The sequence below is a fragment of the Patiria miniata genome, unplaced genomic scaffold (assembly GCF_015706575.1).
Source record: "Patiria miniata isolate m_02_andy unplaced genomic scaffold, ASM1570657v1 HiC_scaffold_22, whole genome shotgun sequence".
Classification (NCBI taxonomy): domain Eukaryota; kingdom Metazoa; phylum Echinodermata; class Asteroidea; order Valvatida; family Asterinidae; genus Patiria; species Patiria miniata.
Genome location: NW_024037061.1, coordinates 19006529 through 19021951, shown reverse-complemented (window position 1 = coordinate 19021951; position 15423 = coordinate 19006529). Strand labels below are relative to the sequence as shown.

At 39.0% G+C, this 15423-nt stretch overlaps 1 protein-coding gene across 3 annotated transcripts in view; it reads right to left on the bottom strand.

The window, feature by feature from the left end:
* The window catches only part of LOC119730542 (serine/threonine-protein phosphatase 2B catalytic subunit alpha isoform-like), a 79067-nt gene that overhangs the window by 6415 nt on the left and 57229 nt on the right, over nucleotides 1–15423 (bottom strand). The window contains exons 8-13 of one of the 3 annotated variants that reach the window (XM_038203516.1): nucleotides 12982–13076; nucleotides 12334–12459; nucleotides 11277–11351; nucleotides 7912–7935; nucleotides 1487–1571; nucleotides 197–294 (exon numbers count right to left, since the gene is read on the bottom strand). In XM_038203516.1, the coding sequence (XP_038059444.1) occupies nucleotides 197–294; nucleotides 1487–1571; nucleotides 7912–7935; nucleotides 11277–11351; nucleotides 12334–12459; nucleotides 12982–13076 (503 nt within the window). Of the gene's footprint in view, nucleotides 1–196; nucleotides 295–1486; nucleotides 1572–5449; nucleotides 5486–7911; nucleotides 7936–11276; nucleotides 11352–12333; nucleotides 12460–12981; nucleotides 13077–15423 lie in introns of all 3 variants that reach the window. The other 2 variants (XM_038203515.1, XM_038203517.1) reach the window with 2 other exon arrangements.

Sequence of the window (15423 nt, the reverse complement as noted above, 5' to 3'; positions counted from 1 at the left end):
CGTTCCCAAGACTGAATTAGATTCATCTCATGAGCTTTACTGGGTTTTCTATGGACAAGCTATATTAGTGGGATATAATCCAAACCCTGTCTCAGACCGAGACTGTTGTGGGGGTACATGTGCAAGGAGTCCATTAAAGCACTCAGATCATTCTCCCAAGATCTGTTTCCCCCAGGATGCTCACCGACCAACTTACCATTTTTCAGGGTATCCCTGCCTCCAGACAGAATTCCTGCTGGTAACATTCCTGTAGGTGTCAAGCCTTTCAACGTTAGCACTGTCTCGCTCTCTTCTCTGTTAAAAAAGCAGGTCAAAATTTCATCCTTTGAAAATTAAATTTGAATCTAAGTGGTATGCATTTTGTTAACATTTTACTCTCCCTCCCCCCCCCCCCCCCAATTTTGTTTACATTCTTAGGTTCACATTGCAGATTTTTATTTCTCATTTGTTTTCTGGGAAGACCGCTGATCTCTGTTACTGACATGGACAAGCGGCAATCACTGCTCACTCGCTGAATGATGCATTAAGTCTGACGTTGTCAGGTGGCCATTTTAGTTCACCCAGCTCAGGAGCCAGCCTCGACTCCATGGGAGCGTGTGCATTCCTTCATTTACCCCTGGCCGTGAGGAGTACATAAAAGACGCTGACCGGCTATTCAGCGCGTACTGAGCGTGTATTTGGAAGACTGCACACCCTATGTGTGCTCCCGCGTTATCTCCAGTGCATCACATGGAAAACCACATGGCGCAGCAATATCCAATGTTCTATGCTTCGTACGCTTTGTGATTACCCGCTAGCGTGACATCAATAATAGAGATCAGCGGTAAAGACATGCCGTTCTGAAGTCCAAGTAGTCAATAGAGGATTTCAAGTCTTTGAGAACAACAAGGTGATGAACCAGGAGAACACGAGAGATAATCTCCATCAACTCTGTCTGTCCGTGACGCATACACGATTTCAACCAATGAAATTTCACAATGTAATACAATGGTAAAACAGTGACAGTAGTTCAGATATGGAGAAGTGTTAACCTTAACACTGTTCAATCAAATATAATACATTTAAAAATTGGTGTGGGCTGGATTACCTCAGCCGGTGACAACAATTATTCATTTGCTAACCAGTTTTCATCGGTTGCTATGTGTTACCTCCAGCACTCCAGACTCAAGAACCATTGAGTTTTAAGTGAATAGGTCTGGCAACTAGACAAGGTGATGTTAGAAGATCCTGTATGTTTGTGCTCACCTATGCTTTGGAGTGTCCACACAGTATCGTGAGTTCTTAATTCGATCAATTTTGAGGGCTTATGAAGTGTCACATCGGGCAATTCATGAACCATGAATGCACATGAAGTCTACTCATGCATACATCCCAGTAGATCAAAAACACAAACACCTCCAAGATGGCTGCAGTGCAAACAGTCTATACAAAGAGGGTTCATTAATAAAACCAAGTGATCATTATTGGCGGCAGCATTTCTAAATACCTGAGGACAGTGAAGACTCGGGCCATTTTGCCGATAGCTCGGATCTTGTTCCTGATGATCTCCTTGCGCGCTGCGGCAGAGGCAGCTGAAACAAGAAGACAAAATAAAAGACTATGAAGACAAGAAACAAAGAAATAATTCCACTCCAACTGCAAGATTCATGGGGTGCTTTTTAAGAAGATGCTAAAACACAGAAATTTAGGTCCCATCTGAATATGTTCAGCAGGAAAACTTGCAAGGCAAACTTTTCTGCTAAAATGTTGCCAACGAGGTTTCCTACAAAACAGTGAAATTGCTTTCTTTCTCTGAAAACTGTGACACTTCTTTCCTTGATTGACTGTTAGGGAAGACACAATCACAAACTTGGCAACTCAAAGGCAGAACTAACAAGTTCTAAAGTGTCTGTACTGAATGGAGTAAGAATTGGAACGAAAGTTCACACATTTATCTTTTAAACAAAAAACGTGAAGACTTGTGTGGCTACGGATGACAGGAAAATAAGAATCTCTGTGACATTAAAGATTCATAAAGTTACACCTAATGCTAAAAATAAAACAGGACTGATTTTAAACTATTAAAACAAATGTTTAATTAAAACATGCCCCTATATTTTAACTGCTTGAACACACTGATTACTATGATTAGAAGTTTGATTAAGTAGCAAAATTATTAAACAATTTCACTCTCATGTTAAAACTGTTCAACCAACTGCTTTCAAGCAAGGTTTCAAATAAATGCTTCATGTTCTGGGCAGATGAGCTATGACAAGCTGCATGAAACTTTCCACTGCAATTAATTGTAAAATGGTTGTAAATTAACAGAAATTAGCTAAAAAAAAAAAAACAATTACAAATCTCAAACATCTTATTTTTATGGCAATGTTATCCAAAATGTGCATGTGACCTGTTTGAACAAAATCACACCCCAAAATCTTGACTTTAAATTCAAACTTTATGCAGTCTTTCTGAGACAGGCTTTGTGGTAGCTTTTCCTAACACTTTCAACAGAGTTGGCAAGTTAATATCCGACACGCCAGCTGATGTTTTGCAGCACTCGTGCTAAGTGTTCTACGTTAGTCAACTCATATTGAAAAGTCTTCAATGACAAGTCTATCAAAAGTCATTGATTCTCTCAAAGCGGAGTGACTAAGCTAATAACAGTGAGAAAGACAATCCTCTGTCACCGTTCGTCAACTGTAATTTGTGACCTTGCATACTTGTGACGGATTTCACTACAATTCTATCCCATGCTGTGTTTCAAGAGATTTAAAAGGATGCTTGAACGTCTAACCAGCTTCGATGTCTTGAAATACTACTTGACTTGTCTTTTTTTTTTGAGGAGGGATAGAGTAGAGATTGTATTTCTAGCATCCAAGTGAAAACAACACTGCGAAGGTACTTTAAATCTTGCAAGTTGTTAATTATATCTTGGAAAACATATTGTGGTTGATGGAGAAAAAGTGTCTTCCACAAAGGCTTCTTGAAGTTAATAGAATATATTTAAAAACATAATTTTCTAAAACAACGGAGCAAACCACAAGTAAATATAAATATGAAGCATGACTGTTGTAGGCAATGTATCACTTTGACCTCACTGTTGCAAAAAAAGGGTCTGAGCACAACAATGAAGCTATGTATTAAAATCTCAGAAAAACAAATTTAATGGATAATATATTTGTTTTCCAATTTGGCTTTCAATCTATTTTCCCTTATTAAGGGAGGAGCGGTCGGTTATTATGTCATACGTAGGATTTTTATTTGGTTCTGTTTTAAGGTGATCAAAATCCATCCTATATTCATGATATTCTTTTCAGAGCTTCAGATAGCGGTAATCTGCAGAATCACTTTTTTGGCAAAACACCAAATCAGACCCCTCAAGACCAGCGTGATACCGGTATGTGTGTCACAGTCACCCATCAGCTTCACTCAAACTCCACACACGACTTCCTGGATGACATCATTTGCTAGACTTCCTTCCTGGCAAGAGGACTTGGGTAATGCAACACAACTTGGCACCTCCAGTCTCAAGATATTGCTTGCTCAACGAAACGTCTGCAATGCTTTCTTTTTGTGTTTCTGTCATTACTTTCATTTTTTTGAGATCACACTGTGAGGACTCAGTTGTCATTTTAAGAAGCTAAGAAACCAACACTGCATTCTTCTTTAGACTGCTTGCCCTACGGCCAAAGACCGACATCAACAGAAGAAGAAACGTGTCCTGAACATTTTCACTTAAAAGCTCTCCGTGATTCAGTTTTCCGTTTCAAAATTGTCTCGTCCCAAATATCGAAGTAGCTGCATGAATTTATTAATCATAGTCTGTTTATAAATGCAAATGTCAGTCTCTGAAACAACAAAGACCGGGAGCCAAGGCCAAAGTCACGAGGCCTTCCAAAACATGGAGCAAACGCAGTCTAAACCACTGGTACCCATGTGTGGCAGTGTAAGATGTTGCATGACACATGGACCAGTAAACAATCCTGGTATCCATACACTCCAGTGTGGAATTTTGCATATAGGGAACAGCTTACACACTGGTATCCATGGACTGCAGTGTGGCAAATAAAGTGGTGTTGGAACCAGCCAAAAAAAAACTGGTTCCCTGACACAGCAGTGCTCCATACTGCTGAAGACGCACACATGTGAATACACAATTTGCAAATGTTTCAGGTTTAAAATGCATAACAAGGCGAGCATATAAATTGGCAGTAGAAACACCAGAATCTCTATGTTAGTTGCTGCTCCACACGAATCAGAAATAAGTAAAAGTCTGGTGGTGGCAATCAACTGGAACACACTCCACACATTAGGCACTTCAAAGGGTACTTTCACAATCACACAGGGTGTTTTTTTTTTTGGTTTTTTTTTGAGGAAACATGCACACAACCATCAAACTTTTTCAAGAAAGGGCTGATTTCCAGCAAAATTGAATAGTAAATGGGAAACATAAGTTCATTTTAAAAAATAGGACTGAATTTCTTTTTAAAATGGAAATCCAGAAACATAATTTTGCAAAGTCAAGCACAAAAGTATGACTGATAACATTACGACAAAGTGTCGTCAAAATGATGCACATAAAAAAACTATTAGTATTAACGTTTTTCATAAGGGGTGTTAACTCTCTGTAATGAAGGAACAAATTCATTCTCAATGAACGGCAAAACAGGGTTAGGAAATTTGCTTCCAACTGTTAAGTATTGAACTTGATGTAACAGTGAAATCAGCTGAAATGTACTAAATAAACAAATTCATGAATAAAAAGCGTGCTGAAACATGGTAAAAACACTGCGCAACACGGCGGAAGGAATTAACAAACAGAGCTAGGAAACCAAACAGATCATTTTCTTTTGTAATTTTGTCAAGGGAAAGCTTCTGTGTAAGAGACTTGTAAGAAAAGGGGAAAGAGGTAATTTGGGATCAATAAGCAAAGATAAAATGTAGCAATAAGAATTGGAAAGTGTGGTGGTCAAGATTTGTTGCAAATATTTCCAAATAGAGCCCGGAATAGGTTTGTAATCAACAAATATGTTTCTAAAAAAAGAAAAAATTAAATTCAGACAAATCCCAAGAAAATCAAGCAGGTTATCAGTTGGAAAAAACAACAACCACACTCTTTGAAATGCTTCATTTTAACAGGAAATATTCATGAAGAGAGCCAAATCATTATTTTCTCATTTCTAAATTCAACTGAATGAAACTTGGTTTAGAAATGGTTGAACACATATTTGGGGGGGAGTTAGCTAAATTAAGGGTTTTTTTTTTTAATTTTTTTTTAGTCAACTGAAGTATTAGCTGACTTTGCATATTAAGAGAATCATGTTGGTTTCCACGCTCTTTGTTAAACCTTGGAAGGGGAAGAGGTAACCCTGGGTGGGGGATCCCCTGGGTGGGGAATCCTCTGGGTGGGGAGTATCCTCTGGGTGGGGGTGGGGAAGCAAGCATTCCGCAAGTTGCAACAACTTACCATTGATTTTGACAGATGCATTGCGTTTGTGGATAGCTGTTTTCATGATAAAAGGGTGCGTATGTGCACAGATAGTGAATAAAATGTGTACAAGAAAAAGAAAAAAAATGCGTACCGTACATACAAATAAACCATTCAAAGCCTTCTCCTCAAGCTATTAAAAGATTTGACTTGATAGAGAACTACAGTACACTGACTACATGTACATGTAGCTGCAGACGAATGAAGATTCCACCTACTGTTGGAATATTTTGACAAATCTAAACTCAACAACTTATAGAAACTGCGTACACTCATGCACTGGACAACATCTCTGAAAGGTTTAAAAAAAACAGCCAATATTTTTTTTCAATTCATAATTCATATAATTCATGAAAATCTCTTTGGCACAGGGTTACCAGCTAACGTTTCATACAATATGTACTGCTTACAACTGGTTCTCATACTTTTACACCAACTACAAGTGTCAGGTGATGGGTTTGGGGGAAATTGTACTTGCAGATGATGAATTTCATGTTACATCTTACTATTATTTTCCCCCTGCAACCAACACGAATTCTGCTAAAGACTGCACTCATGATGATGCAGTCAATACACATGGAAAGTGTCTGGGAACAAGACCTGTTTGACGGGCACAGACAATACGTGAACCACTTTGGGGGTGGGGCTTTGGGGAAATGGGAGGGGGTTGGGAGTGGATTGATTGACAAGCAATTACTCGGTAAAAAAAACCAAAAAATCTGTTAAAAACAACATCAGGTCTGAAAAAATGGGCCTGCATTCCATCCTTGACTAGAGCAGACATCTTGGTGAAGTACCCTGAAGGTACGTGCACAATTACCATTCAGTGGATAATGGGCTCCATACTGTTTCTTCAATCATGGTCATCTTGGAGGTTTGATGGTAAGCTAGTATTGCAATAGCATACATGTATTAACTTCTAAAGTTTACATTTATGACACAAAATTACCCCCATGATCAAGAATAACCTCAATTCTAGGTAAGTGCTGAGGAAGATACATTGTACATGTAGGATTTTCTACAATGCAGATGACCATCTGATCACCATGCAAAGCCTCAAATCTTACTCATCTGATCAAGGGATACATGTAGTTTTACAGGATGCTACACAGATGAACATTTAGATATGGACTGTCTACACAGCGACCTTCTTTCCTTTGTTGGACATTCCTAATGCCCGAAGCCTTTGCCGTTTGACTAAATGGCGCAAGTTGGGTATGCCTAAACTACAATAGGGGCAATTGCCATGGAGTCCATGCACAAACAGTAGAGGGCGCTTTGTAACTACTTTCGGGAGCCCCAGAGGAGGGACACACCATGTGTGTGTACTGGTTTCCGCTGGAATGGCGTGAGGTGTGCACAACTACATGTAAGTTTATTCTGAATGTGCACAAAACCATGGCGTGTTTGCGTGAGCGTCAGGCGTTGTCAGCAGTGCGTTCGTAAGTCCCAGTGGCCTCCCAACTCTCCATTTGTAGCAGTTGAGGGGGTACTTGTGCATGGAGCCCATAGGTAGTTGGAACGCAACGCACATGACTATGATGCAGCTGACCTATACGGGTTGGTACCAATAACCATCAACCAGGGTGTGGTCAATGAATGTTTATCTGAATACAGTGAACTTGCCAAGGATGCCAATCTCACAACATCTTCTTGAGTTGTCAAGTTGGCAGTTCCCTAGGCGGTGCAATAATAACTCTTTCAACTTCACTAAATGGGTGCTTTTATTATTATGCTATGTGTCAGCGTTTATTTTGGGTGTGCTCATGTGTGAGCATAAGGTGACACTGTGTAGCCTAGCATGGGTGAGTGAAGGTTGTGACGGATGTTGGGGGAGGGGGCTGAACAGCAACAATGAGCGATGTACATGTAGGTTATTTCCAGTTTACTTTCTTTTCTAATTTTCTCAACTTTTGAGGGACGTAGCAGCAAGTGCGTGCTTTTATCAATGGCTTCAAACAAAGGAAGAATCCTCTATGGTGCCATTTTTTCCCTCGCTTTTTCAAAACTGAGGATAGTTCGCTCATGGAGCCGAAAGAAGGAAAGGTTGGACGTGAGGGGTTGGGTATGAAAACAATGGCTACATTTATAGGGAACTGATGGAGATGTCTAAACCAAATCTTCGCAGTTTGGTTTGAGTTTTGGGCTGCTTAAATTTACAACAAATGTTTGTTTTTAATTATGGGTATAAATTTGTATACTTGGTTAATGATTCAGAAAGTATAACAAGGTGATGAAGACACAGAAGTTGGCAAAACTACACAACTAAAAACTAGGGAAAAAATGATGTTGGGGATGTTGTGTTTCTAGTCTACTGCTGACTTGGTGTACATGTGGGTGAGTTGTATCTGCATGTGGGGGATTCTACTGGGGTTGGGTTGTTTTCTCTGTGTTCTGGTGAAGAAATTGAGGCGTTCACAAAACATTGGCAACAGACTTACCCTGGTCCGCATTCTCCTCGCGACCTGAAGCAGGGGAATTGTGGGTCGGATAGACCAAGTAGGTACATGGTAAGTACGAATGCAACACACTTTTTCTTTTCCAGGTGTCCAAATTCAATTTTTGCGATTTTAGATAATAAACGGGATACATACATCAATATTTTCATTTTTTTTGGCATAGAACTTTACGTTATTCATTTAACATTTGACACTATTTCTTCTAACTTGATACAGTGCAAAGGATAGTGCAAGTCTGCAAGATGTAAATTTGAACACTGAATTCAGGGATTTTTTTCTGAATAAGCTAGCAGCAGTCATCAACATCAACGACAATATTTGTTGCACATGGGGAAAGGGTAACATCGGTCGGGGAGGTGGGGTGTTTTGTTCATTGGTTCAGATACTAGTTGACACCATTTGTACATAGAGCTACTTCTTTAGGGAACAGCCATGCTTTTTGTGGTGGGTTAACGTACACAAAGGTGATTTGGGGAAAGGGTTTGGGGGACATATTCACAATTTCATGGCAGGTTTTGGGATATTTTCTTTGGCAAGTACATTGACTTTTGGGGGTTTTTTTTTGGGGGGGGGGGAAAGAGAACACAGGTTTTTGGTTACCTACGTCATGTATATTACAAATCCTGCTGCTGTAATTTCTATTTTTTGTTTTAATTCCTGCAGTAATTTTCTCAAGTAATGTCTACACTAACGAAAGAGTCTGACAAAAAAAAAAAAAATCCTAACCCCATTTTGAAACCACAAGAAAGCCAACATGTTATTTGATCTATCATACACCCAGATGTAGGTGGGCTCTGATATTTTTTAATGAAATTGATGCGTAGGGAAAAAAATAATATGCCAATATGTTATTGAAAAAAAACCCCAGAAATCTGGTAATTGCAGGACAACTGACATCCCTGACTGATCAGCACTACATTACGCCGCACGATGTAACAAACTCATTAGATTTATTATGGCACATCATTGGGTTTGTTTTAATTTAATGTGAGACTAACTGACCTCAATTGTAACATGTCTAAAGTTGGCATATCATCTTCCGAAAACAGTTTAGCTGGTAACCAAGAGACTAAGCATGTGCTGTACAGAATAATATGCAAGTCTTCAGTCAACAAGTATGGAACTAACTTGGGTCATGCCTTCATTGCAAACCGATCATCTACATGTACCGGTAGTCCTGCGTGCTGTTGTTTTGACAAATAACTTCATTTGCCAAATGCCAGAGACCGAAAGCACAGAATGGAAACAATATTCTATTATTAACTTGGCGTTCATTAGTGCCATTGGAAGATGACTGTTATGCCATTGTGGTTTTGGTAATTAGGCAGTGAATACTGTGGCTTATTTTACTGGAACCATATGCCCACGCTAAAATCAAACGTACTCCCAAAACGGAATGCTCCAATTACCGCGTTATGCAAACCAAGTGATGAATGTGGATTTCCTGTCAGCTTTACACGTATACATTCGTGTCATTGGTTGAGAATCGAGTTGAGAAATATACGTAGCCCAAGCTATGGAATTGGGAACTACTGCAAATCTTAGCCTAAGAAAGGAAAAATGATAATGTAGGATATTCCAGAATTATCACACGACCTAATTTAATGAGAAACTTCGAGGGCGTGTTGGGCTGTTAAAATGAGCCTTCGCACTAGTCTGGTTCCCTAGCCTGTGGGTAACCTACAAGTATGAGTAAATCGTAATTTATGTTGCAACCAATGATCAAATTTAGAGCATGATGTAATTGTGTCCAAGGAGCCCTACTAATTGAGGTTCATTGACTGTATAAACTGTACATACCAATACTAGGCATTATGTCTACCACTGAGTTTTTGCCAATGTGAAATTTGTCTTGGATTGAAAAATAAATATCATTTCAGGATTTAAAACATGCATTACAGACTCTTGTATCTTAATAAACACAGCCATCTTACATCCTTAAACACCCAAGCATTGTGATGCCAAATGTGACTTGTGTGTGTTAACAGTAACGGATTTGACAAACTTTTGCTATTTTGCTGATGGAGGAATTCTTCTCAGTCGGTAACCAAATCAATCGCATGATGAACTCAACATATCGGAATTTCAGATCTGGGAAGCAACTATCTGGGCAGACAGCTCAAGCACTGCTGCATTTAACCAAGCTGGAAATAGGACTGTATTATGAGAAAATGATTTTTGAGAGATTTTGAAATGTAAAAGTACGGTAACTATTACTCGATAGGTCGCTACCAGTAGTCAGATAAACTGACTTGCATGAATCAAGTTGATTACCACACCCCAAAGCAAAAGCGAATTTTAAGATGTGAACAAATGTTGTATCATTGGGACATTTTCCATTTTTTTAAAATTCCTTTCCCACTAAAATTTGCTGGACATGTTTGACCTGGCCTGGGACCGAAGTGGACAGTGTCCCACGCTCACTGCTGAAGTCATACGTTCCGTCAAATCAAAGATTGCGTCCCAACTCTGGTCATAAATTTATCGGTTAATCTTGGAAATTTTACAAACTGTGGAAGATCAAAGGCAAAGGAGGACAGCATGGGTGGGTGTGTTGTCAAACAGGGTAACAGACACAGTGACAAAGGGGGAAAGAAATCTCACAGCCTACACAAATCACGTCACATAAAAACAAAAGATACTCATAGCCATTCCAGTAAACATGCAATTGCCGACGATTTCTCTACAGATATTTTGTGAGAATTCCTGCAAATTCACAATGACCTATAAAAAATCATGTTAGCCTACAGGATATTATCCAATTTCTTTACCAAGGTTTACACATAATCTAATCAGGACATTTCTGGGGCTGGAAATGAAGACATGTGCATGGCTTGAGCACACGGCCACATTAGTGGGACTTGTACAAAAGAGAACTGTTTTCTTCAAAAATGTGATTTTAGTAAATTTGACCAGTTTTGAGCGACTTGTACAATAGGAACTGTCATTTAGCACAGATCTGCAGCACCTTCAAAAATGTAATTTGGTAAATTTCACCATTGTTTTTTTAAAGCTTGCAAGTCACCACAATTTTATTACCAGAGGGTATGTAAGACCTCCCAATTTTGGTCAGATTGCCTGCTCCTGGAATGGCACTTACAATGTACAGTACAAAATAAAAGTCCAGTTTCTGCTGAACACAATGATACATCGATCTACTAGCATGCATGGAGCGTGGAACATGGATCACCATACACAAAGTGTGCCAAGTCTGCAGCCCTGCTAACAGACTAAAACGCTGAGCATTGATGTTGGCACATTTTCTGTATAGTAAGAAATAAAGAGAATATCTTTCTGGGACATGGGGAGTTCTCTTGCGAGCAGAAGTTTTGCTTTCTGGTCCTCACCTTCCTGGGAGCTTTCGGTGTCTTCCTGATCATCATCCGAGCAGATATTTAAGATGTTGACCAACATCTCCGTAACTGTGGAGGAGAAAGATGCAGCTTTCATTCACGAGTGGGAGAAAAAATAAACACACATGCACCAACAAACACTGTCTGGTTTGTAAAATCACTGAGGACCTTATTGTTCCCTTTTTTTGTTCCTATTGTTTAGACTCATTGATGACAACCTTCCGAGGACTTGTGCTCAGGTCCTGAGGTTTATGTTGTTGTTGGCAAGCCATTGTCCCAAGTCCACAGACCAAAAAGATGAGCCAGGCACAAAAACAGACACCAGGCGGCGGATTCAAATTGTTCAACATTTGTTTGTTGACTCCAAAGGTTACCAATAGATTGATCCATTTGAGTCCCACCCATTTTTTTTGGACCAATCCCAGCCGTGATTTAAGTTAGGGTAGATCATTTGTCATTTGTGCATTCTTTTTTCGTTTGAAGCAACAAAAGTGCTCAAAATCTTAAGACAGGTGCTTAACAACTAACCTGTTGAAGCTTTATAAAGAAGAAAACAATATTCTACGATCTCGATTTCAATTCAAAAGTTGCCAAGTCATGTTTTGAATTGTACCAGAAATAAGCGTCCGGGACACTGAACTGACGAATAATAGCAACCGCGCACGCATGTGCGTCGTGTCAACGCTTGCGCACACCCATTCAGGGATTCGCCGAATTACAAACCAACTACTAACAGAAATTTCCAAAAAATGTGTCACTTGACACACCTTTGGAAATGGCCTTCTTTTATTGTTTTCTTCCAAATGACAGCATGCTAGGAAGAATCATTTCACAGGGAGTTTAGTGCCATTACTATCTTTAAACCAAGTAAGTTTTTAACAATAATTTCGTAAGTTACTTTTTGGTATATGATCTACTCTACCTTTAATGTGCAACATGCGTCTATAGGAGACTGACATGCGTGCACATGCATATGACGCGCAGCTGGAACGTGCAGTGAGGCATAGGAGAAGCGCAAATGTCATTAATGCCAGACCATTCCGTTTCTTACCCTTCTCTCCCACGAACGGTAAGGACCACGTGAAAACGTCCATGAAGTTCGGCAGCCAGTAAGGATGGGGAGAACAGTTGAACTGCCGGATGTTCATCACGTTGTTCTCGTATTTCAACACAGCAGCTGCAAAAAATAAAATGGCAAGAAAATCAGTGTTACTCTTAAAAAAAAGTAATGTCTGTCACGAGCCAATATGGCCTATCAGGCTGGCGTTTATCTCTGGTTTCAAGGACACAACATATGGCCAGCGATCATGAATCACAAACCCTAACCATCCCGCAAATGTCAAATTTTAAAGCTCACTTACAACCTCAGGATGCATCGAAAGCCATTTGCAAAATTTGGGGGAAATGACAGATTTGAACGATCAACAGAAGGCAGTGTTGAATTCATTCGAACTGGGAACTGAATGCCGTGAAAAGCGGTCAGATTACATAAAAACAAAGTGGAAATAAATAACAGTAGTTTTGAATTTCAGGCCGTAAACGTGACATGCAAGATGCCAAAGTAGTTACTGTTGGATTATTCGTTCAATTTGAAAACTCTGAAAATAATGGTATTCAGTGCCAAGTTAAACAATGTATGATTGCTTTCTCAAACTGCCAATAATTTCAGGCAATGTAATAAACCGTTGCAAGGAAAAACCTTTGTTGTTGTAAACATCCAGATAGTTTGGTGCCGAGAAGAGGGTGATGAGTACAGGGAAACCTGTTGCTTGGCTCTTCTTATACATGCGATACCTGCATAAAAATGAACGAGACAGGAAACCAGACCATGAATAAATGATGTATACAGGTATGTTTTGTACCTGTATTATATAGAGTTCAAAAAATGTTTATTCATTACTACTAACGTCTTTGAACAGAAAAGGGTTACCTAAAATATTCTTTTTCTATTTTCTTTAGGGAATATGTGTGAGACGATTGGAGAAGCGTGCTTCTAAAAGTAAAACACACTTAAATTTAAACAAATTGCAAAGGCGTTTGGCAGTGCTACATGGATCAACCTTGATAATCTCACAGGATTCGTAAAAATTTTCTCTGGGTAAAAGAATTGGGAGGAAAGCGAGGGCGGCAGTTATTGTGTATATTTTCAAATTGGAAAAAAATAATGACAAATTTGTGTAATTTTGTATTATGAAATAGGAGTATCATATTTTGTGGTTTCTGAAAACACTTCCCTAAAATAAATTATCATGCAAAAACGAAGTGGGTGGGAGTGATGTTTGCAAAATCTTGTTTTTCAAGGGATTACAGAATAGGATATCATAGACTTTCCAAGTCTACTTCTTGTCCAGCAAAAATTCCAAAAACAAGTCACAGTTCTTATTTTAATAGTACACTGCAAGGTTTGCACATGTACAATAAAAATTGAGGGTAGACCTGTTTAAAAGAAAATCTATTTCCTCGAATGGTCATGTTGACATCTTTTCTTCATAAAAGTAATCAGATACCATATTGTCACACCAAACATGCCAAAGTAACAAAACGGGACAATACAGCGGGATATTTTGACGTAAAGGTCACTCTGTCCTGGGATGTAGGAAGAGTGGGCTGGTGGAATTGCGGCGACTTGTCAAATATAGTTGGCCATTGTTAAGGAACAAGAAACACCCACACTTAACTCAAACCTTTTGTACGTTTTCTTACACGGAGATGTTATTCTGTGTCAATGGGGAAATGCAACATGCCTCCAGGGTTTTATAGCGACCAGTAGCATAGTGAGAATTTTGTTTCTACCAGGAAAACAAAATTAATTACATTTTCCAATTTAACTGTGCCTTGACTAATGGTAAAATCACATCATTGTTTTCTGCTTTTTTTTTTACAATGATTCATTGCTCATTTTCTAATTGAACTCTAACATTTGTATTATAACTTTTAATACATTTACATTTTGTCCAGCACAATCAGGCACCATGTGTCTACAACGTGTGTAACACCCAATATATTTTGTGTCCTGAACGGGCCCATCCAATAAATGGGTATTTCAAAAGAAAATAAAGCATTACAATTTATACAACATTTTGAAAATATTTGAATTGATTATTAAAAATGTATACCGGTACTTGTTGGCCTCAACTTCTGTTGAATCGATCACGCAGATAACAAGTGGATGAATTTAAACATGGAAGTCTGTGACTATACTAGTCAGTGTTTGGTACCAAGACGTTTACATAAAAATGTGAACATGGATTGGCGAGGCTTGACGCTCCATATCAGAGTGCACTCACTATCTATGATTGGAATTATGTGTACACCCATTGCAAAATGAGAAAGCAACACCAACAACTTGATCAATCCAATAATAAAATTCCCTTTGTTTCTCATCAAGCTCTCCCAAATACGTATTTCCAATCTGATTCCTTTTTGAATTGCCCTTCCCTTGGCCCCTTGCTTGAGTGTGTCAAGATGGTGTTAGGCTTAGATTGACACAGCTTGGGCTGAAACAACAATCAACTAGATACCACTACAGGAACTGCCCAAGACAACTCTAACACACCGCACACGAGACTCTACGCAACCATCTCGCAACCAGTTTTGCTAGAAAAAAAAGTAGAAAAGTTTCTCGTAGAATATATTTATTATTACTGGTGAACTCATAGTCCAAAGTCAACACATATTTTAAAAAAATTCTTATAATCCAAAGCTGTCTGCTCATAAGTTGAACTGAAAGATTTGGCCCCCTCCCCTCCCCCTCCATTGTTCTATGTGATGGCTTTATCATAAAACATGAGAATACAGAATGACATTTTCCCAATTCGTTATAGTAATGCCTACAATATCAAAATACGATTATATTTTCTCCCTACTCCTCCCTAGTGTACCAATAGTGGGAGTGTGATGCATAATTCAACGGTGCACTAGTGTTTACTACCCCCCCCCCCCCCCAACAGGATGTACTGCACAGCTTAATAGTTCTCTGAATGCTAATTTCATGAAGTTATCCAACATCTGACATTTCAGCTTGTGTTTTTGATAGGTTTACTCAAATATCAATGTTTCTTTGGAAATCCATATTGGACTGTGTTAATAAACTACAAAGAGACACAGAGGGTTTTAAGTTGATTGCCATTGTGCATACTGC